At 60.7% G+C, this 20989-nt stretch overlaps 1 protein-coding gene and 1 long non-coding RNA gene across 2 annotated transcripts; both read left to right on the top strand.

The window, feature by feature from the left end:
- The first annotated feature begins 5390 nt into the window (after positions 1-5390).
- ZNF696 (zinc finger protein 696) lies at positions 5391-16570 on the top strand. Its single transcript, XM_045074066.1, has 5 exons — positions 5391-5451; positions 6237-6921; positions 7170-7291; positions 8570-8677; positions 11271-16570. The coding sequence occupies exons 1-5, from the start codon at positions 5391-5393 to the stop codon at positions 12377-12379; spliced, it is 2085 nt and encodes a 694-aa protein (XP_044930001.1). The 3' UTR covers positions 12380-16570.
- A 529-nt stretch (positions 16571-17099) lies between these two features.
- LOC123390332 lies at positions 17100-20304 on the top strand. Its single transcript, XR_006604939.1, has 2 exons — positions 17100-18214; positions 19642-20304. It is a non-coding gene; the product is annotated as an uncharacterized LOC123390332 (long non-coding RNA).
- The last annotated feature ends 685 nt before the right edge of the window (positions 20305-20989 follow it).

Here is a 20989-nt window from a genome sequence, read left to right as displayed (position 1 = left end):
GCCCGCCGGGGCCAGGGCGGCTGGAGCTGCGGGAGGGAGCCGAGGAGGGGCGGCGGCGCGGGCGTCCCCGCTCCGGGACCCCCTGGCTGCTGCTTCGCCGCGGCCCCGGCGTGACGCGCGCGTCCCCACGGCTCGGGCTTGCGGGGCGGTGCCGGCGACTCGGGGCCCTCGTCGCCCTTCCGGGGGGTCCCCGCGCCCCCGACGACGGCAGGAAGCCGAGGCTGCGAGGAGACTTACCCAGCCCCGGCGCGAACCCGCCGCACGGGGACCTCCGAGGGGACAGCTGCCCACGTGTGCCCGCGGACTCCCGGCCCTTTCCTGGGTCTCAGGCAGGGGATGTCCTCTGTCCAGACCCGCCCGCGCCGGCCTGGGAGGCGGGTGCTGTGACCCCGGCCCAGGGCCTCCCGGCCGGCTGCCCCGGTAAGCACCCCCGGCTCGCCCCAGCCCGCAGAGGGTCGGCGGTGAGCCACACCTGGAACAGACGGAGGGACCTGCAGGCACAAGGGGCAGATCGCTTCTCTGGACCGCGACCCACTCGTCCGCCCAGCAGCACCCTCCGCCGGCCCCGCCTGGGAGAGGGCACCAGGCGATGGAGCAGGAGGCCTGGACACTGTCCACGGTCCCTGCCCTCCAAGGGCCCTCAAGCGTCTTTAAAATCCTTGGGAGTGTGTTCGTGGATTCGGGTTTTCCCTCGCGGGCCTCTCCTGAGCCTGAGCCTGTCCATGGTGTCGCCGCGGGGCGGCCTCACGTTTCCTGGCCCCCGAACTCGGAGAGCTTGCCCAAGCTGCACGGCCGCTGTGGGGCACGGGAGACGGAATTTGCCTGACGCGGAGTGGTTAGCGTTTTTAATTTCTTTATCAGCGTGTAATTTAACATACTTAAAACTCCCCACCTTCAGTGGCCTGTCCCTGTGGGGGCCTGGCCTCAGATCGTGTTCACCTGAGCACGCGGCGCCGCTCGCGCGCACCCTCAGACCCGCCCCCTGGGCAGCGACCTGCGCCTCCGGGTCAGCGTCCTGCCCGCAGAGGCTCCAGCCAGACCTCTCAGAGGTGGGGCCTCCCAGGCTGGGCGGCAGGGCTCTCCTCACAGCTCGCCATTCTGCATGATCTTGATCTCCATGCTTCTGGCGGTTTGAGGGAAGAAGTCAGTAAAAAGCAGTTATCTTTGGCCGGAAGTTCTGGTTTATTTTTCGGAAAGGTAAGCAGATCCTACATATTTTCGGCGACTTTGCTCTGTCGCACTAGCACCGGGCGAGCCTGGGGCACACGAAACACAAGCTGCAGGGGCATCTTTCCAGTCCGACACAGGGCGCGGAGACCCTCCTGCGGGGACCCCCGGGCAGCCTGCCAGCGCCCCGAGCAGGCTCAGTGCAGTGGTGCAAGCCGGCGCTCTGCCCGCCTCCCCGCTGCCGTGAGACAACGCTATACCAGCCAACTTGCCGCTTGCTGGCTCTCCTCCCCCTCCCCCTGCAGGAACCACAGTCCCAGCTCCTGAGCCTCCCAGGTGAGGCCCATCCAGGAGGAGGCCACACCCCCAGGGGGTTAAGCTGCACTCCACACATGTGGGAGTGAGGACGGTCCAGGGGCACACTGCCAGCCCTTTCCCGTGTCCCTGTCACAGCTCTCCTGCCACCCGGCCCTGGGCCCTTCTCAGCCTGCCTCTGGCCTGGCCTCCCCCCTGCTCCCAACACACCCCTTCCTATCCGGAGCATCTGTCCTTGCTGCCTTTTAATCCCTCACCCAGGCTCTAAGAAGACCCAAGTCTCCACGCTGTGGCTTGGAGTCTGATGATACTTGCATGTGCCCCACAAGGAGGAGCAGATTCTGCTGGAAATCCTGGCGGAGACAGACCCCCGGGGTGTGTGTGAGAGGAGAGAGGGTGGGCAGAGCTCCCAAGGCCTTGCCACTGGGCCAAAGACCAGCTGGGTCCTGCAGAAGCCATGGGGTGCCCTGGAGCTGGTGGAGCTGCCCCCAAGGAAGACGGGAACCATGACACGAGCCCGGAGGCAAAGGCAGCGTTACCTGAGCCTGGTGACCCACCAGAAACTGGACAGGTGGGAGACGCCGTAGCTGTGGCCCCGGCTGGAGGGGACACTCAGAATCCAGTAGGTGTGGGGAGACCCAGTGGGCCAAGCCAGCAATTCCCCCGGCGGAGTTCTGCAAGGTCACCCGGCGCGGGGCCCTCGCGCTCCAGCCTTGGAAGCTTCCCGGCTGGGAGCAGCTTCCCGAGGGCGCTGGGGGCTGGAGGGGTTTGGGCCTCCGGCCGGACGCGGTGAAGCAGGGGCGCAGGCCCACGCGCGCGAAGCCTTGCGAGCCCAGGAGAACCTCGTGCACAGCTCGCCCTTCACGCCGCACCCGCGGCCGCACAGCGGCGAGCGGCCCCGAGCGCGCCCGGAGCGCGGACGCGCCTCCCGCCGCTGCCGGCCCCTGACCCAGCGCCGTCGGTTCGCGAAGCCCAGGGAGCCCGGCGGCCGCGCCAGACGCTGGGGTGAGCCCTCACCCCGGGCCGGGCTACCCGGGCCCTACCGGCGGGAGACCCGTGGAGGGAGGCCTGCCGTGGACAGACTCGCGGGGAAGCGCAGGACCGGAGGGCGGCGCGGACCCCCCGCGGCAGCCGCGCGCCGAGCCCCGGACCGAAGCTCCCGCCCAGCTTTCCTGCGGCCGTCGGCGCCGACGGTCCTTCCACTGCCAAAGGGCTCTTACGAAGGGTCACTACGCAAATCGTCCGTCCTGTCCAGCCCCTCACATAGTTTGCGGGCTCCTGGTCCGGGTCCTTGCCGCGCGACACGGACTCGTCCGCTCCCTGGCAGCTCGCCCCGGGCCGTCGGGGGGGCAGGTGCGAGGGGGCAGGGTCGCGCAGCCCTTCCGGTCTCAGGGCTGGGATCGCGGGCTCGGGCGGGGCGGGGGGGGGGTACCGTCCTGCAGCACCGAGGGGGCGGGGCCGGCGGCCTGGGGAGAGCCGGGGCCGGGGGGGGGGGCCGGCGGCGGGGCGGGGCGGGGCGGGGGTCCCGCAGGTGGTGGGAGACCAGTCTGGGGAGCGGAGGCTGGACTTGTCGCTGGGAACGCCGCTTGTGGGAGGAGCCGCCCGCCCCAATACCCGAGGTATTCCCTGGAATGCGGAGGGAAAACTGTCTCCTTCGAGATCATCCTTTTAAAATGTCTTAATTTTTACGTGTTTTTTATAGTTAGAAATAAGTAATGCTGTGTGTGGTGGGCGTTTGCGGATGCCGGCGGCCGGGAAAAGCCTCGGCACACGAGATGCGGAGGCTGGACGGGCAGGCTGCCCTTGGGGACTGTCGGACCAGAGAGGCTCCAGAGGAGGCCGGGGCCTGGCCGGAGGGACGGGGTGGGCTGCAGGGTCCTGACGAAGCTCTGGGCCGCGCAGCCTGTGATCTCCATTCTGCCCTCTTCACTGGGATTGTGAAACTTCTTTGGGGCCAGAAGAGTACCTATCCTGGGGTGGGGGTGGGGTTTCCAGACGGCCTGGGCTCATTCCGTCCTGGCCCCACTGCTGGCCACCAGCCAGGGCTGTCCTCCGTGGTCTTGGCCCTCATCTTTCTCCTCAGGTCACAGCAGGATGACACACCCTAGTCCCCATGAACCTGGCTGTGCCTACAGCTTACAATAAAAGGGAAGGAAGCATGACGAACCAGCAGGCTTTCTTCAGATTCTTTTCGCCCTCTGCTTAGTGACCAGCAGTGTTTTGTCAGCCTGGGCCCGGAATGAGGAAGACTGATGGAGCAGAGCCCGCCAGGGGTTCCCAGCTGGTTTCCAGCCACAGAGACTGGGTGCTGGTGTCTCAGTACCAAAGCAGCCAGGATCATCCTGACTCGGTGAGGCTGTCACTTCCTTTACCCACGTGCCAGCTCCTTCCTCGGGAAACCCCCACTTTCTCCTCTGCAAAGTAGTGTCTCTCTCTCAGGGACCTTACTACCAGAAGGGGTAGTAAGGTGACACAGTGAGGGGCTACAGACAGGCTGTACCAGCAGAGGGACAGACCCCATGTACGGCAGGGTCTGCAGACCAATCGGCGAGACTCTGGCCCTCACCCCCTCAGCACGAGCCTGGCCTGGCTGACACCTGCTCCAGGCACCTGCCCTGTCTTGGGGGCCCAGGGCCTGGACCCTCGAAGTCAAGCGACCATGCCAAGGCACCAGTGTGAGCAACAGGAACTCCTTGGCAGCGTCTGGGGTGCCCCAGGCTCAGAAGGACTGGGGCCAGCCCACAGGGGCAAGCACTGCTCCAGCAACGCAGGGAATGCAGGTTTCCTGACGGGGACCAGAACCTTGCTCGGCCCAAGTCTCCCTGTGCCCTTCCCAACTCTCATCCCTGCAGCACCCTGTGTGGCCTCGGGCTCCAAAACGATCTAGGGGCACAGAGGGAGAGCAGTGCTCCCCAGAAGGCAAGGCATGCTCTTGAGGGAAGGGGTCCTTAAAAGAAGCAAGTATAGGTCCCTCGGATCCCTCCCCCCCCGCCCCCGACCTGCTGGAAAAGAAAAATAACGCGCAGGCCAGGATGGGGTCACCGCTCTAGCCAGCAAAGAGAAAGCCCTCTCCAGCCTCCTGGTTGTCAGAGCAGTTCCGGCAAGACAGGAAGTGGACCCCAACCCATTTTTATATAATAGAGGCAAAGTATTTTGTAGAAAATTTGGGAAACGGAGACAAACAGATGTCACAGTAGTTCTGTGTGGCAGAAATGTACTCTTCAAATTTGTTTTTATCTACACAATTCCTTTCTCCCAGACCTTTTTAGATTGTTTGCAAACACCAAGTGCTTCCTACCCTCGGGTGTTCTACGGAGCCACAGGACAGTCCCTGCCCCCAGCTCTGCCTCTGCCCACTGCTGTCACTGCAGTGCATTCCCTCCCATCCAGTGGCCATATCCTGCCTCCGGCTGCCACGTGTTCCTACTGTCCTCAGCAACCCCGCCTTGCTCCTCGAGGATGGCTTACTAGTTGCAAAGGGAAAAGAGGAACTATACAGTGGGAAACCCAGACAACACTTGGACCATGTAATCAAAATGATCCCTAGTTAGTGACCAGCCGACAGATGCAGCGGACACCTCACTGCGGTCCCCCTCTGGCAGTGTAGGACCTGTGTTTGGTGAGGAGGAAAGGGAACGGGTCTGTGGACAGTGCCGGTGGAGCTTTCCAGGCTGGGAAGCAGAAGGAGCAAAGGCTGAGAGAAAGGCAGGAGCAGGCTGGCAGGTCCGGGGAATGACAGCAGGTCCCATGGTTGGGAGATGGAGAGGCGGTGCTGGATGTGCTGGGGTGACGGGCCAGCGCCAGCCTGATGAAGGGGAGGGCCCGCTGGGCATAGCAGATGGCACAGAGTTCCTAGCTCCTGGAGAGCCAGCGCCCTCCATGGCCGCCACTGCTGGCCCAGCCCAGCTATGACAATCCCCCTCTTCTTGCCTGGCACCGGGGGCAACTCACTGCCCGTGCTTCTGTTTGGTGAGTGGGGTTAAGGACACAGAGCGGACACCACTGCAAGAGACTTTTGTAGAAGCCTGTAGAGAGGATCACTGTCAGGGAGCAGGTGAACGCTTCCAAGGGCCCTCCGTGCTCTGGGGTTTCCGTCTGAACGAGGGGGCTGAAGAGAGGCCACAGAAGTCACTGACAGGAAAGCTCCTGGGCACGGAGAGACAACCGTACGGTGCCTTGGGGACATGCTGTTCGAGACCCAAGCCCCATGACGCACACGTGTGGCAGATGCTGTGAAGGTTTCTCAGCAGCAGTGAAACATGACAGCGTCCACTGTGTTGAGAAACCCCGGAATGCAGTGCCCGTGGGAAAGCCCGCATCCCGGCGAGGAGGGGAGGGACACCAGCAAACTCCTAACTCCCACCCTCAGGACCTGAATCCGGCCAACATCCCCAGCCTGGAGGCAGACCCCACCCCTTGGAGCCTCAGGAGAGCCCCGGTCCCCACCCACACCTCAGGGCACCCTGGGACAGACCCAAAGACAGGCGTGGCTGGGCTGGCCGGACTCCCTGACCCAAACAAATGGAGATCGTAAAGGTAGGGAAGCTCAAGAAACATCATTTTTCCTTCATTTATTCTTTAAAAGACTTTGAGAGAGAGAGAGAGAGAGAGATCACAGCGCAGGGAGGGTCAGAGGGAGACGCGGCCTCCCCGCTGAGCCGGGAGCCGATGCGGGACGCGATCCTGGGACTCCAGAATCACGACCCGAGCCAGAGACCGTCGCTCCACTGCCTGGGCCCCCCGGGCGCCCCCAGGGTGCGGGTTCCCCGCTAGGCGCGAGCACACGGGCCTCGGAACCGCCGACGCCTGTTCCCGCCGCAAGCGGCAGCCAGAAGGTCCTCACGGAGCTCTGTCCCCCGCGCACACGCCCGCGTACACCCGCACACCCCGCACACGCCCGGAGGGGCCAGATCCCGGCCGCGTCCCAGCGAGCGGCGGACCGGCCTGGGCGGGCGTCAAGCCCCTGCCGCCCCGCGCGCCTCGGGCAGGGCCGCACCCGGGCCCCAGGCCACGCGGGGCTCACGTCCCCCCGAGTCCGCCAGAGCTGCGGCGGCCCTCGTCGCCCGCCACGAAACGTCCCCACCCGCCCCGCTCGCGCCCGACGTCGGCCCCCGCGAAGCCCAGCGCCCGCACGGCGGGTCCTCGGCCCCCAGTGCGCGGGCGCGGAAGGCCGGCGGGGAGGCTGCGGGCGCAGGGGGGTCCGGCGGCCGAGCGGGGGCCGCGCGCCGGAGGGGGCGGCTGCGGGGCTCCCTCCCCGCCGCGGGCGCTCGCGGCCCCTGGCCCAGGGCGCTTTCCCCACACCCTCCCCGGCCCCGCTGCTCCCGCGCCCCGCGCCCCCCGCCCGCGGCCCCCGGACTCGGCCCACCCCTCCCCCACCCTGTCCGCCCGCAAGGCCTTCGCTCATCCCGCGGCCCCCGACCCCACCGGGCCTGGCTGGAGGCGAGGGAGGAAAGACTTGGGAGGGTCGCGGCTCTAGGAGGCCGGCGGGCCGGAGCGGGGCGGCGGTGGGGTCCGTGAAGACGCGGCGACCGGAGCCAGCGCCCGGGCCGCCAAGCTGGGGAGCCGACCCGGGGGGCAGCGAGGTGCACGGCCCTCCCGCGGCCTAGAGCGTCACCGGAAGTGCCCGCGCCGCGGCCGCCCGGGCAGCCGGGTCCATAGTCCTCCGGCGCCTAGAGCGTCACCGGAAGTGCCCGCGCCGTGGCCGCCCGGGCAGCCGGGTCCATAGTCCTCCGGCGCCTAGAGCGTCACCGGAAGTGCCGCGCGGCCGCGCGGGGGACGGCGGCGGTTCCGGCGAGCGGAGGGGCTGCAGGTGAGTGGCGGGGTCCGGCTGCGGGCCGCACCGCAGCGGGGACCTGGGGCGCGGACACGTGCGCTTATGCGGGGCGCTCGCTTCGGAAGAGCTGCAGGTGCGCCGTGGGGAGTGACAGCGGCGGGGAGTCGCGGCCCGAGCAGCGAGACGGCGCGGGGACGGCTCCCTGCGACCGGGTGACCGCGGGGACCGGCCCGCGACCCGTGCGGCGGCCCCGGACAGCCCCGCCCCAGCCAGGCGGGCACGCGGCCCTGGTCCGGGGGGTCGCCGGGGGCCGCTGCGGCGCAGATTTCCGTCGAGACGAGGCCGTCGGCTTGCTCGGCCGCACTTGGGGCGCCGCGTCCGTGCGGGTCGCGCTCCCGGGGTCGCTCCCGCAGGTGTCCGGTCCCGAAGAGTAGGAACGGGGTGTTTCTCTTTGAAGACGGTACTGATTTGCCGGAGAAAGAGAACCGGGCGGCGGCGGGCAGAGGGGACCAGGCTCCCCCGAGCAGGGGCCGCCGGGCCGGACCGCAGGACCCGCGATCGCCCGACCGCAGCCGGAGGCAGGCCCTGACCCGACGGAAGCGCCCGGGCGCCCCGCGTCGCCGTCCTCCGCGGCGAATCAGGGGTCGGACCCTCGAGGGTCCATCGCGGCGCTGGCCGCCTGCCAGCTCTTCCGTGCGTCCCGGGGGGACTTCAGCGCTCGCCTGATTTCCCACCAGTGTGTCGTGCTCCCCACGGGCAAGGCCGGGAACCTGGGTTAGAAACCTGCCGTCGACCCCCGCCCCGCCCCAGGTTCCTTCTTTCCTTCTCTGTGTCCGCACTGGACTTCCTCGTGTGGTCGCCTCTGTCCGACGGTGCCTCTGGTGTTAGCGCGCAGGGTCCTCCTCCGGCCAAACCTGCGCCAGTCCAGTAATTTCCTGTTTCCCTGGTTTCCTAGTTTTATGATCCAATCTTTATAATTACCGAGAGAAACCGTACATCCCTAGATGTGTCTGCAGACATCTGAGGACTGACCAGCCGGCGCTGGGCTGGCCGGTGGAGGAGCAGGACCAGGCCGGCAGCCAGTCCGGGGCTGCCGCCTCCAGCGGTGCCCGCCGGGCAGGGCTCAGGGACGCCAGCGTGGTCCAGACGGCGTTCCCAGACTGCACCCTATGGAGCCCTAGCTACTGGGGTGTCCGTTTAGTCATGACTTCGAGTTCTAGTGGCAGACACAGGCCCGTGCAGTCCCCAGCAGTGCCTCTGCTGTCAGCAGTGGCTCCCCTGTCACGTTCTCCCCTTGTCTTCTCTCTTACCCAGGCAGGGATTCCCACTCCTGGTGCTTCTGCAAGGCACGGCAAGGAGAGCCCCCAGGCTTGGGTCTCCAGAACGCCACGGACAGGGCTACCCTGATGGACACACACACAGGTGAGGGGTGGGCAGCAAGGTGGGCTTAGGGAGGAGGGAACAGCTTAGGAATCGGGGCTCCCAGAGCCCACCTGCCTGGCTGCTAGGGGATGTAGCTGGGCTCGGGCAGCACTTCTTCGTCCCTTTGTTTGCCTAACACAGCTCCCACCCCTACTGCCTGCTGTCCTCGCCACTCCGTGTTCCATCCCCTTGCTCTCGTGGCCACACTCTGCACCCCTCTTCCTCTGCCCCTCCCCTGCCTGGAGACTTCGGAGAGCGAGACTGTTAATTCTGGCCCCATTTCTCAGGGCCCGGCTAGCCTGGGCTCAGACTAGGAGGCCCGGAAGAGTATGGAGAGAAAACCTGGCTAGCCTCTCCCCTCCCAGGCTCCAGGCCCCCCTCTGTTCTGAAGGTTTAAGGCCTTGATTGCGGGCTGTCGAAGCTGAGGACTCCTGTCCCACTCACCATTGTCACTGTGGCCTGGGACGATGCCCGACCCCTGCCCAGCATGGACACTCGCGCTGCCGCAGGCTCTCCCACCTCCCAGCTCTGGTGCAGCGTGCTCGGCAGCAGGAGCCTGGCTGGAGTAGACCCTGGCCCGCAGAACGTACTGCAGACCCCCTGCCCACACACCTGCACCCGTTCTCCCTGGAAGCCAGAGAACCCCTGCGTCAGGTGGTTCAGCCGCTCTGTGTCCACGAACACACGCTTGTCCCTTCTTTGGGTCTGCCATGAAGCTGCCCTTCAAGTCCCGGGCTTGCCAGGCCTCCCTTGTCTGACCATCCTGGCCAGATCTGTCCCAACGGGGCTCTTCACTGTCCTGCGGTTTTGGACCAAGTAACGGTTTTAGCAAATGTCAACATACACAGAGTGGCGGAGAAGAAACAGGTCACAACAAAGCACACATTTATAAAGGGAATAGGACCACTGTATCCTGGTTGCTGGTCTCAAGCACGTGCCCTGGGGTCCGTGGCCTGAAAGCAGGCTGCAGGGGAGCGTGAGACCGGAGGTGGTGCTGATGGGGCTGGTGCACGTCAGTCGGGAGACCAGCAGCTGTTGCCAGGGCCCTGAGTTTCTTGGTTCGAAACCAAGTTCTCACCTTTTGGGAAGACTTCCCTCCACCAGGGTTTCTCAGCCTTGGCACTGGACATCCTGGGATGGAAGACTTCTCATAGCTTACAGGGTGTCCTGGGCGTTCTAGAATAGTCAGCATCCCTGGTCTCCACCCACAGAAGACCAGGACCACCTTCTGCAGGTGTGACAACCAGAGATGGTTCCCACATAGCTAGTGTGCCCCCCGGGCAAAACTGCCCCAGTCGGGAACAAGGCCTCCAAGTTTAGGGCTCCTCAGGGCACCCTGGGAGGTCATCACTGAGAGGATTCCCCCTTCACACCCACACACATACTCAGGGCTGCCTGCTGGGGGCTGGGATGGCCTCAGGAGGCAGGACCCAAGGCCTGACCCACTGGAACTGGAAAGGGTGTATGTACCCCCCCCCCCAGCTTTTAATTCTGAATAATTCTTTCTTCAAAACCAGTGCCTATGAGTTGTTTTCTTGAACTTCTAAGTCTGCCAAACCTCACGACCAGACTGGGCCTTCCTAGAGGGCCTCCTGTTTCTTGGCCCTGTGCCTGGGGTCTCTCCCCATCTCCAGGTGCTCAGGTGGGTGGCCCCCTAGTTAGTTAGTTAGTTAGTTAGTTAGGGAGTCGATGGAAAGCGGCTGTGGGTGCCTGCCCGCTCCACCGACCCCCGGGAATCCTGGCCTTGCCCTGCCCCCTCCCCCCACGCAGGAGCCTCTTTCACCTGGGCGGGCTCAGTCCTTGCTCTGTTACAGCGGTGCAGGCACAGCCCCCTCGGTCCCCTTAGAAAGCTGCCCTGGGGGCTGCCCTCCTACCGAACCACCTGCAAGGAAGCATCCTTGTCTCTCCTCCCAGATGCCCCCATAGACCCTGTGAACGTGGCAGGAACTGCCTGGCATTCTGCCTTGTGGCCACATCCCTAAAGCCATTTGTCTTAATGGGCGTGTGGTCTGTGCCCAGGAGCCAGCAGGGCCAGGGGCAACCAGCAGCCTCACCACCGAGCAGCCAGGACTGGGAGGCCCCGCAGTCCAGCCCGCTGGCTCCAGACGCTGGCTGCTGCTTGTTCTTGCCATGGATTGGTCTCTGAGGAAGGATCCTCTTACTTGCCTGGACCAGAGGCCTTTGAGTTTGGCGGGTCATGGGGAGGTGTCAGGGACAGAGTTGTCGGGGGCCCAGAGCTGGGACGTGAGCTGGGACGGGGACCCGTGCCTCCCGGTCCCTCTGCCTCGGGGTTCCTCTGGCAGTGTTCTTTGCCTTACCGGTCATACAGCAGAGCCAGCGGCACTCAAGGCCCGGGCTTCTGCCTCCTGCTGTCCTGAGCCTGAGGGGAGAGGCTCAGGCCACCCTGGAGTCCCAGTGGAGGGACCACAGGCACTGGGGAGAGCTGGGCAGGCGTGGCGCCGGTCTGCCCCACACCATTACTGTCAGCTCTGCCCATACCCCGGCGGCCACCACCCTGTCCATGCCCACACAGCTGTGTGCCCTCAGAGCTTCCTTAGGCCTCCAGTCACTCGCCTCTGACCCTCTTTTCCAGCTTCCCTGGCACAGGTGACGGGTGGCAGCCAGGCTTCCTGCTGGGCTCCTTCAGTGGCCGAGCAAGGGGCTCAGAGTGCCAAGCCGACGCCAACGCAGGAGGCTTTGGAAGAAGAGGAGCCTTGCCAGGGAGAGAGAGTGCTGGGACCATTACAGGGGCCTCCCTGGGCCCTGGGGCTTCTGGACGGCTGTGGGAATGAGGAGGCCGGAGACAGGCCCAGAGATTCCCTGAAGGTACCCGTTGTTTCTGTGAAACCTGGAGGGCAGAGCGGTCTGGACGGCAGAGTGTCCCCGTCAGAGGCCTCCCCAAACGCTCGCTCTGCCTCAAACAGGAGGGGCCCCCACAAAGGGCGGCCTTATCAGTGTGGCACCTGTGACCGGAGCTTCAAATGCTATTCGGACGTGGTGAAGCACCAGAGCATTCACTCCGGGGAGAAGCCGTATGCGTGCAGTGACTGCGGGAAGGCCTTCATCCACAGCTCACATGTGGTCCGGCACCAGCGCACCCACCACGGGGAGAAGCCCTACGTCTGCAAGGAGTGCGGGAGAGCCTTCAGCCAGAGCTTTAACCTTGTCCGGCACCAGCGAACTCACACGGGAGAGAAGCCGTACGGATGTGCTGAGTGCGGCAAGTCCTTTGGTCAGCGGTCAGACGCCGCCAAGCACCAGAGGACACACACGGGTGAGAGGCCGTACGTGTGCAGCGAGTGCGGGAAGGCCTTCCTGCATAGCTCCAATGTGGCCCGGCATCAGCGCACCCACCATGGGGAGAGCCCCTACGAATGTCAAGAGTGCGGCCAGGCCTTCAGCCAGAGCTCCAACCTCCTGCAGCACCGGCGAGTGCACACGGGTGAGAAGCCCTACGCCTGCCCCGAGTGCGGACGCGCCTTCAGCCGGAGCTCCTTCCTCAGCGAGCATCGGCGCATCCACACCGGGGAGAAGCCATACGCCTGCGGGGAGTGTGGCCGCGCCTTCAGAGCCCTGTCGGGCTTCTTCCGGCACCGGCGGGTCCACACGGGGGAGAAGCCTTTCTACTGCACCAAGTGCGGCCGCGCCTTCCGCCTGAGCTCACACCTGATCCAGCACCAGCGCGTCCACGGCACAGACTGAGCCTGCAAACGGGCCGGGATGCGGTGGGTGCAGCACCCGTGAAACTCTGGCTGCGCCTGGAGGGCTGTGTCCTTCATCCCACCTGCATGAGGAGCATGAGGGAGCAGCCTGGCACTTTAAGTTCTCGCCCATGGGGAAGCCCCTAGTGCGTCTGCTGCTCCCCAGCTGGCGGTCAGAGGAGAAAGAGTCCAAGGAAGACTAGTTTAATAGCAGGGAACAAAGGCTTCCCCGAAGGAGGGCGATCTGATGAGGACACGTGTCCCCTGAGACGGATTTCGTATGGGTAGCACTTGCTGACGTGTGATTCACATTTGTGTACCGCATAGATCTTAAGGGCGGGTTTTATGAGATTTGACGAATGCGACCTGTTTTGACCTTTAGAACCGCTGTGCTCTCAAGATAATAGACTGTCTCCATTGCCCCCTTAGCCTCAGAGGCACCCAGTGACGTCGTTTCTGTGGCTCTAGTTTTGCTCGTTCTAGAACCTTACGTAAATAGGATGATTTCACATATACTTTTTTCATGTCTGGCTTCTTTTCCTCTGCTTAACGTTTTTGAGATTTATCTATTAGTGGTTCTCTGTTTTGCGTTATTGTTTTCTTAGTTCCATGGCGGTTTTTAAAAGGCAAGAGTCCCTTTCTATTTTGTGTCAAAGTTCTGAGTTTATGTCTGTGTCTCTCCATCCGAGTAGGAGCTCCTGTAGCCAGAACTGATTGAATACAGCCCTCAATTCAGAGTATGCCAGAACGGAACATACTCCACCAAAGGGTGTCTGTGAAGTATCTTGGGAAGGGTGTGAGAGATGCCCCACAGAGACCACAGGGTGGGCCAGAGGCGAGGACACAGATCTGCTGTGTTTTCACGCCATTTCAGAGAATGCTGCTTGCAGAGCTCTGCTCAGTCTCTTAAAGGTAGTACAAGAAAAGGAAGTTTAAGATATTTGTAATTTTTTTTTAATTTAAATTTTACTAAGTTAACATACGGTGCAGTATTGGTTTCTGGAGTAGAATTCAGTGATTCAAGATATTTGTACTTTTGGGGCACCTGGGTGGCTCAGTTGGTGGAAAGGGGAAGGAAAGGAAAAGGGAAAGAAAGATATCTGTGCCTTCTGCAGATGTTTCCTAGGCACACACTTGTCCAGACTCTGTGCACTGTTCTGGGAGAGACAAAACCAGCCTGACACATGTACTCAGGGACTCTACAGGTTAGAGAGTGACCCAGACAAGGAACGCCTCTGTGTAGCGCCCAGTGACAAGCCCAGGAATAGCAGTACCTCCAGAGTACCAAGAGCACAGACGATTGGGGCAAGAGAAAGACACTGGGCAGACTTCCCAGGAGGGCTGATTCCAGAGCCCGTTCTTCAAAAGATTTCATCAACAGATGGGCTCAGTGTTGTGTACAAAGCAGAGGTCAGGGTGCACTCGGGGGTGTGAAAGGGTACGAGACGTGTGCACACTCGTGGAATCTTGGAATCTGCAGTCAGAGAAGGCAGAAAGTAAAACTCAAGTGAATTCACTATTTATAACTTACTATTTCACATCATACCACAACAGCTCCTTGGATACAGACATGTGTTATTCGCCAGAAATGGAAGGAAGGAATGGCAAAGCGTCTTTGTTGCACGTCCTAGAACTCCGCCATAATGAATCGAGTGAGGTCATCTTGTTGAAAGTTTACTGTAATGACTAGGAAAAGTCAGCAGTCACCTGGCCATGAGTCCTGGGGCCCAGCTTCAGGATCCCAATCTGTGCTGGCCAGGCCGTGGTTCAATGCCATTTCCTGGTTATCACCTGCTCCAGTTGGTTGTGTTATTTTGGGTCCCCTAAGCGGCTGGGACCTCTAAAATTGCTGTACAAGTTTAAAGCTCTCGGGGGTCACCTATTTCTTTTCTGATGCAAGCTTAGGCCAAGGGCTATGCAGCCTGTGGAGGCAGAGCTGCCCTCAGGTGGACTCAGTGGCACCACAGCTACTGGGCGCCTGACTCTTGGACCAATGGGGAGGTAGAAAACTGAGCCCCCAATTCAGGTGCTGAGCCCAAATCCTCAGATAAGCTGAAGGGTCCCAGGTTCATGGTGCCTCTCAGAGACCAGTAGAAGCCAAAGCAGTCACACTTTGGAGGAATTAGACCTGTAGTACTCCTGTTTGTAAGGTCAAGCAATGAACTTAAAGATCACCAACCACACGGGAAGTTCTCACTGAATGAGGGCCGAGGAAAACAGCAAACAGTAGACAGAAACCTCAAAGAACTGCAGATAACGAAATCACCAGGTGATACAAGCAAGGGAACAGTTATGTGTGAAGTGTGCACAGAAATAAAGAAGCCAGTCACAGCAATGAGAAAGCAATATCAGACTATCAAGTATGGACGGGCAGGGTTTTTAAAGAACTTTTAGAATGAAAAATACAACTGTTGAAATAGAACTCAGTGGGTAGGTTAAATAGCAGAGGAGATGCTGCTGAAGAGAGCATTAGTGTAGTGGAAGACCCATCCAAGGAAATCGGATACCACATAAACAAGTTGATGAAAAATCTAAAGGAAAGGTGAAAGGGTTTGTAAAGCGGAATAAGGAAGTCTGGCGTAGACCTGATAGGAGCCCCCGGAGAAGAGAGTGCAGGAGAGGATACCCAGTAAGGCCCTACGATGACATGCCCCCTGATTATAACAATTCCAACTTTTTTATTAAAAGATTTTATTCATTTATTTATCTGTCAGAGAGAGAACGCACAAGCAGGCAGAGTGGCAGGCAGAGGCAGAGAGAGAGAGCAGGCTCCCTGCCGAGCAAGGAGCCTGACATGGGACTCGATCACAGGACGCTGGGATCATGACCTGAGCTGAAGGCAGCGACTTAACTGACTGAACCACCAAGGCATCCCGCCAAGTCCAACTTTGTCAGCAGCTGGCTGCTGCAGCCCACCCAGTCCCTATTCTCCAGCAGGCTCAATCTCCCATCCTGTGCCGGACTGAGAATGGAGGTGAAGGTGAGCTTGGGCAGGGAGACAGCACCCGACCCCAGCTGGGGAAGATGAGTGTCTGCAGCCCCCACCTGAAATGAGTGCCCCCCGTAATCAGGCCAACAAGACAATCAGTGAAAGGAGAGGACACTGAACTCGTTACCAATACACTGGAAGTTCCAGCCAGCCTCAAGACCCAGAACCGCCACCCCCAACATGTCAGCCACAAAGGACAATGGTAATCAAGCTGTGCTGGTAGACAGCTGAGACGCCTGGAAGGGCTGGCCTCTGTGTGGGCTCATTCATTCTTTGCAAGGACAAGCCTCTGCACTTTACAGGACTGGATTTCTTTGGAGCGCCCATTTATAGTGTCCCTTCAAGCTCTTCTTTCTTTACTGAAAAACCTACACATCTGGGCAGCATAATGTCTTTGAAGCAGCGTAAATAAAGAGAAATCCATACCTAGACAAAGCACAGTGAGAGCACAGCCCAGCAAGAAAGACGTTCACATTGTCCCAGAGAAAGGCTCAATTGCTCCCAAAGGAGCCAGCGGCCCACCCTCAGTGGATTTCTCAAAGAGGCATAGAGGGGGCAGTTGGCTTCACCTCTTTGAGGCGCTGGGAGGAAACACCTGTCAACCTAGAATTGCATGCGCAGCAAAATTATTTCTCATGAAGGTGAAAACAGACATTTATAGATAAGTAAAATATAAGATCGTTTACACTAAGGGACTTCCACTGAAACAACCTCTGAAGTTTATACAGCAAAGAGGGTGAAAATGACTGCAGAATGATGGTCTTAGGACACGGAGTGGGGAGCAAGCAAAATGACCAATACGAATGAGGTCCAAACGCTGTCTGTATAAAAGAATAATGTCTCCTGGAATACCAGACAGTCGCGTGCCCGTGAAGGGGGCAAACATCCCAAGACCCTCCTACCGCTGGGAAGGGGCACAAGACTCTTTAATTTCAGACTTTAATAAACATGTGTAATATAAGTTAATGTTAATTAGTATAAGCTGTATATATTTTCAGTCTGAAAGAAAAAATGCAGTAATTCAAAGTGAACAACTACGATCGTGAAAAGCATAAGTTGGAAAAGAAGATAAGAAAAGCACTGGGCCACCAACCAGAGTGAGCTGGCAGAGCAAGTCTATGATCACGAAGGCCTAACGGAAGGAAACTTCCAGTTAAGAAACGAAGATGGGTTAGAGTCTGTTACTCAGAACCACAGCATAGACAAAGACAGAGGTAGATGGAGGCGTCAGCCCCCCATGGGGGCAAAGTCACACACGAACAGCTAGAGGGATGAGGAGCCGGTGTGCGGCGGGAAACGGGCAGCCACGGATGGGACACTGGGAGGCTCGGGGCCCTCAGAGGAGCGCGACATTCCAGAGAGAAGAGAAGAAGTGCTGTGCACTGCAAACCTCAAAGCCAGTGTGCTCGAGGGCTGGGGCGCCAATGAGCCTCGCCGGTGCCCACGGGGCTCCTGGCCACCTTCTTCACTCCTGCGTGGCGGGAAGCCCGTCTTCACCAGGCATCTTACGGTCGTTTCTGATGTGCAAGTGAGGAATCAGACCAAAGGGGTAGAGATGGTGCAGCCAGAGCAGAAACAGCCCGCAGAATGATGAGTAGTGACCTGAGGCTGAAAAGGAACCATGGGGGCACCTGGTGACTCATGTGGTTGAGCGTCTGTCTTCAGCTCAGGTCATGATCCCAGGGTCCCGGGACTGAGCCCCACATTGGGCTCGCTGCTCAGCGGGGAGCCTGCTTCTCCCTTTCCCACTGCTGCTTTCCTTGCTTGTGCTCTCTCCGTCTCTGTATCTCTCTCAAATGAATAAATTAAAAAATAATAATAATAAAAAATGAAAAGGAACTGTGTGCATTCAAAAAGAACACATAGTATTTTAAAAGGAAAATTTCAAAATGAAACATTTGAAGTTAAATGTGAGAGCCAAAATTCAAAACAAATTAGCAAGTTGGCTGAGAGGTGAAGTGGGGAAATCTTTTCTTAAAAAGGAAAAGGCAAAGAAGCAGGTGAGGAGGTAGACAGATGAGGCCTGATGAGTTCCAGGAAAAACCAGAACATGGTGGGAATGGGATGGCCAGAGACGGCATCAGATTCTCCCCAGGCCTGACAGTCCCACATCGCAGCAGCAGAAGCACCTGCCAGCTCCCCCTGCCGCCCAGTGACAGCACTCAGGGCATCCCTGGCCGTGTGTGCAGACCCCACAGGGGTGACAAGGCCTGGGGAAAACCTCTTCGCACCGTGTCACAGACAGAAGACAGTGCAATGAGGCTCTAACAATTACATGAGAAAATAATTTGCAGCCTAGAAGTTGACCCGTGTTCAGATCACCAGTCAAGTATTTTCAGAGATGCAGATTCACCAAAAATGCTTCATGACGTCTTGTGGAAGCGTGCTCCAGGAGACACTCAGAGGAGATCTCCGAAACAAGGGAGAGACCGAGAAAGAGGAAGGAGAGGGCTCCAGCAGACTCTCTCGGGGGAAGAGCAGAGGTCTGTGGCCAGCTTTGGTTTCCCCCAGCGCACGCTGCGGGCACAATGATTCACTGTCCCTGCCCGTGCAGAATACACTGGCTCCCTTCACGGCCCCCACAGGTCTCCACCTTTCATGGCACGCACAGAGGCTGATGGGCATCTCACGATCTTCATCAGGTCCGGAACGAGAGGAGATGCGTCTCGAGCCAGAGACCTATCAACGAAAAAGAAGTACCTGACCGCTGGCAAGAGAATTTAAGCCCCCTCCCACCCCATGAACGCCTCGAGCTACAGAACCTGGAGGGAAAGCCTGGCCACGGGCACTCGGCAGCCTCACCCTGGGACACGGGCTCGGGGCCATGCCGTCCTGTCTGTTCAGCAGGTCTGAGGGGTCCCTGCCCAGCGTGGGGACAGAGGATGGGCGTGGCACACGGGTCTCTTGTGGGAAGACCGGATCCTTCCCTGAGTCAGGGCTTGGGGTCCACCCTCTTTAGGGCCCCCTCTGCTAGTGCCAACACCCTGCACATCCAGAGGGGGGCCGGGTGGGAACATAGCCACGGCCTGGTTCCTGGCCAGGCTGCCAAGTGGCACCGCCTCCTGTCTCTCCTGTGAAAGAAGCCTGAGAGCTGGAAGGGACATGCTTCAAAGGATGGGCCGCGTGTGTTGGTGATCTGTGTAACGGCAACCGACACTTGCACAAATAGCCCATTGTACAAAATCCCCAGTACTGTTTTTATAGTGGGGGGAAAAAAACACTAAGTTGCAGTGAGGCAGAGATGTGCCCTTAGAATTCAAGGTCTTGGGTTGCTGGGTCCGGAGCCCATGGAAACTTCCCCCTGCACCTTCTGTAAATCTCCATAGACAGCCGGGCCTCAAACTGGCAGAGAAGGCCAGGGTTCTTGGGAAGAGCCGGGACACAGGTCAGGACACCAGGGTCACCAGGACCTCCTGCCCCACAGCACAGCCACCCCTCCAAGGGTACAGAGGGACCTGCTGGGGCCAGCGTCCCCGGCAGCCAACACGTGGGGCTCACAAGCGACTTGGCTTCACTCACACACAGCGAGCAGGCTGAGTGCCTCCTTTCCGGGGGGGGTGCAGGCGGCCTGATACTCATGGTCACCCCACCTCCCCTGGCTCCGTGTCCCAGAGGCATCAAGGAGCGAGGAACAAGACAGGAGACTTGGCATCAGACGATCAGCGGCGCCCATTCTAGGAAGGGCCTCTGCTGACCATGGGGACTCGGGCCAAGCTGGAGCCTGTGAAGCAGGGGACACAGATCCGAGGGTCCAGGCAACTGAGGCCGGGTGTGGCCAGGGCCCCAGACTTGCTCTCCTCCTGCCTGGAGTCCGCACTCTCCATCTCGGGCTGCTCCCCAGCTTCTCCAGCACTCTGGCAAAAGTAGGGAGGGCCACACTTCCTGGCCTGGCCCTGGCCCGCCCACTGCCCTGACAGGATAGGGGAACCCCGGGAGGCAGGGACTCTGCCCGTGCCCCCAAAGAGCCCTTCCCAGGGTGGAAGCAGAGTCATTCTGGTCCAGGCTTCACAGAGAGGGTACGTGTGGACATCTGATGGGCAAAGGCCATAGCCAGAGAGAAGAGGAGCAAACAGAGGAGCCTGTCCATGCCCGAGAAGATGCTCAGCTCTGTTCTGCCTATTTGTTTTTTTTTTTTCGGGAGTGGGCAGCAAAGTGAGGTTTCCTGAGCAATAGCGAAGGGGTTAGCACAAAGCTCCCAGAGGCGGAGGGGACCTGAGGGGGTTGCCCTCTGTTTGCCTTTTATATATGTATTTACCTATGTATTTATTTAACAGAAGGAGCGTGAGCACAAGCAGCAGGGGAAGCAGCTCCCTGCCGAGCCAGCTGGGAGCCTGACGCAGGGCTCGATCCCAGGACCTGGAGATCACGACCTGCGCTGAAGGCAGACGCCCCGCCATGTGAGCGGCCCAGACGCCCCATCTGTTCCCCTTTTAAAGGAAAATCAAATGTGTTGGACAGGCCGAGGCTGCGGGACGGCATGGGGCAGACCACCGCTGTGCACATGGGCTCCGGGCCCAGGCCTCCTTCGGGAACTCTGCTCCGGACACGCATGTACGCGGACATGATGCCGCACTGCCAGAGCAGCCCCCAGAGGCTGGGGAAGTGGGCGTCCCTCCCGAGACGGCCAGGAGGCTCCCCGGCCAGGGCCGCAGGAGGACTGGAGACTCGGGGCTGCTGCTTCTGTGGAGCAACGGGCGGGTGGGGCCACACACCAGAAGCTTCCCAGCAGCTGCCTCTGGGGATGGGGAGGTCGGGGCGGGGTGCAGCCTGTCCCCAATGGCACAGGGACATTCTTTGATCTGACCACTTGCCATTCCCCACGCGCACGCCCCACTACTAAAACCTCCCTGTCTCCCTCTGGCTCCGGCCCCCCGACCCCCACTTGCTCACGAGCACACTCTCTAAAGGATTACTAAATAAATCTTTTAAAAAATAAAGGTGAGTGTCCGAGGTGTGCCGATCTCCACTCCCCTTTGTGGCCATGTGACCCTGAGCAAGTCAGCAACCGCAGGGAGCCCGGACTGCCCTGACAGGCCGACAGGGTCCCCTTCACCCAGGCCGCACCAGAGGCCGAGCAGCCACGGAGCATGTGCGACAGCGCGCAGGGTCCGCTGCACCCAGGGAGCCCACATTTGGGGCGCTGTCGGTGGAGCGCGGGATTCCTGGCTCCTGCTCAGGCCGCGACCGGGGGGTCTGGGTCGAGCCTCGCCGTGCTCCAGGCCCAGCTCCGAGCTGGCTTCAGACGCTCTCTCTGCCCCTCTCCGCCAAGATAAACAGATGAACCTTAACACACACACACTCGAAAGCTGCCCCTGCACCCGAACATTCAGGAGTTACCCTCCAGGCCTCCCCTCAGGCCTCCCGCCGGCAGGTAGGGCTCCCCGCGCCGAAGGCACCGCTCTCCCCGCGCACACCCTGGGCTCGGGCGCCCTAGCTCCGCGCTCGGACCCCAGCTGTGCCTCGCCCCTCGGCCTCTCCGCCCCTTCACCGCGGGGGTAGGTGGGAGGGGTGGGGGGGACCTCCGCGCCGGCCCGCCCCGCCCCTCCCGGCCGTGCCTCCCCGCGTGCGTCCCGGTCCCCAGCCTCCTGGCGCCCATGCCGCGCGGCCCCCTCGGCGTCCCCT

The sequence above is a fragment of the Mustela putorius genome, unplaced genomic scaffold (assembly GCF_011764305.1).
Source record: "Mustela putorius furo isolate JIRA1106 unplaced genomic scaffold, ASM1176430v1.1 tig00537303_pilon_pilon_pilon, whole genome shotgun sequence".
Taxonomy (NCBI): Eukaryota; Metazoa; Chordata; class Mammalia; order Carnivora; family Mustelidae; genus Mustela; species Mustela putorius.
Note: the sequence above shows the minus strand (reverse complement) of the source record. Positions and strands in the feature narration are given on the sequence as shown.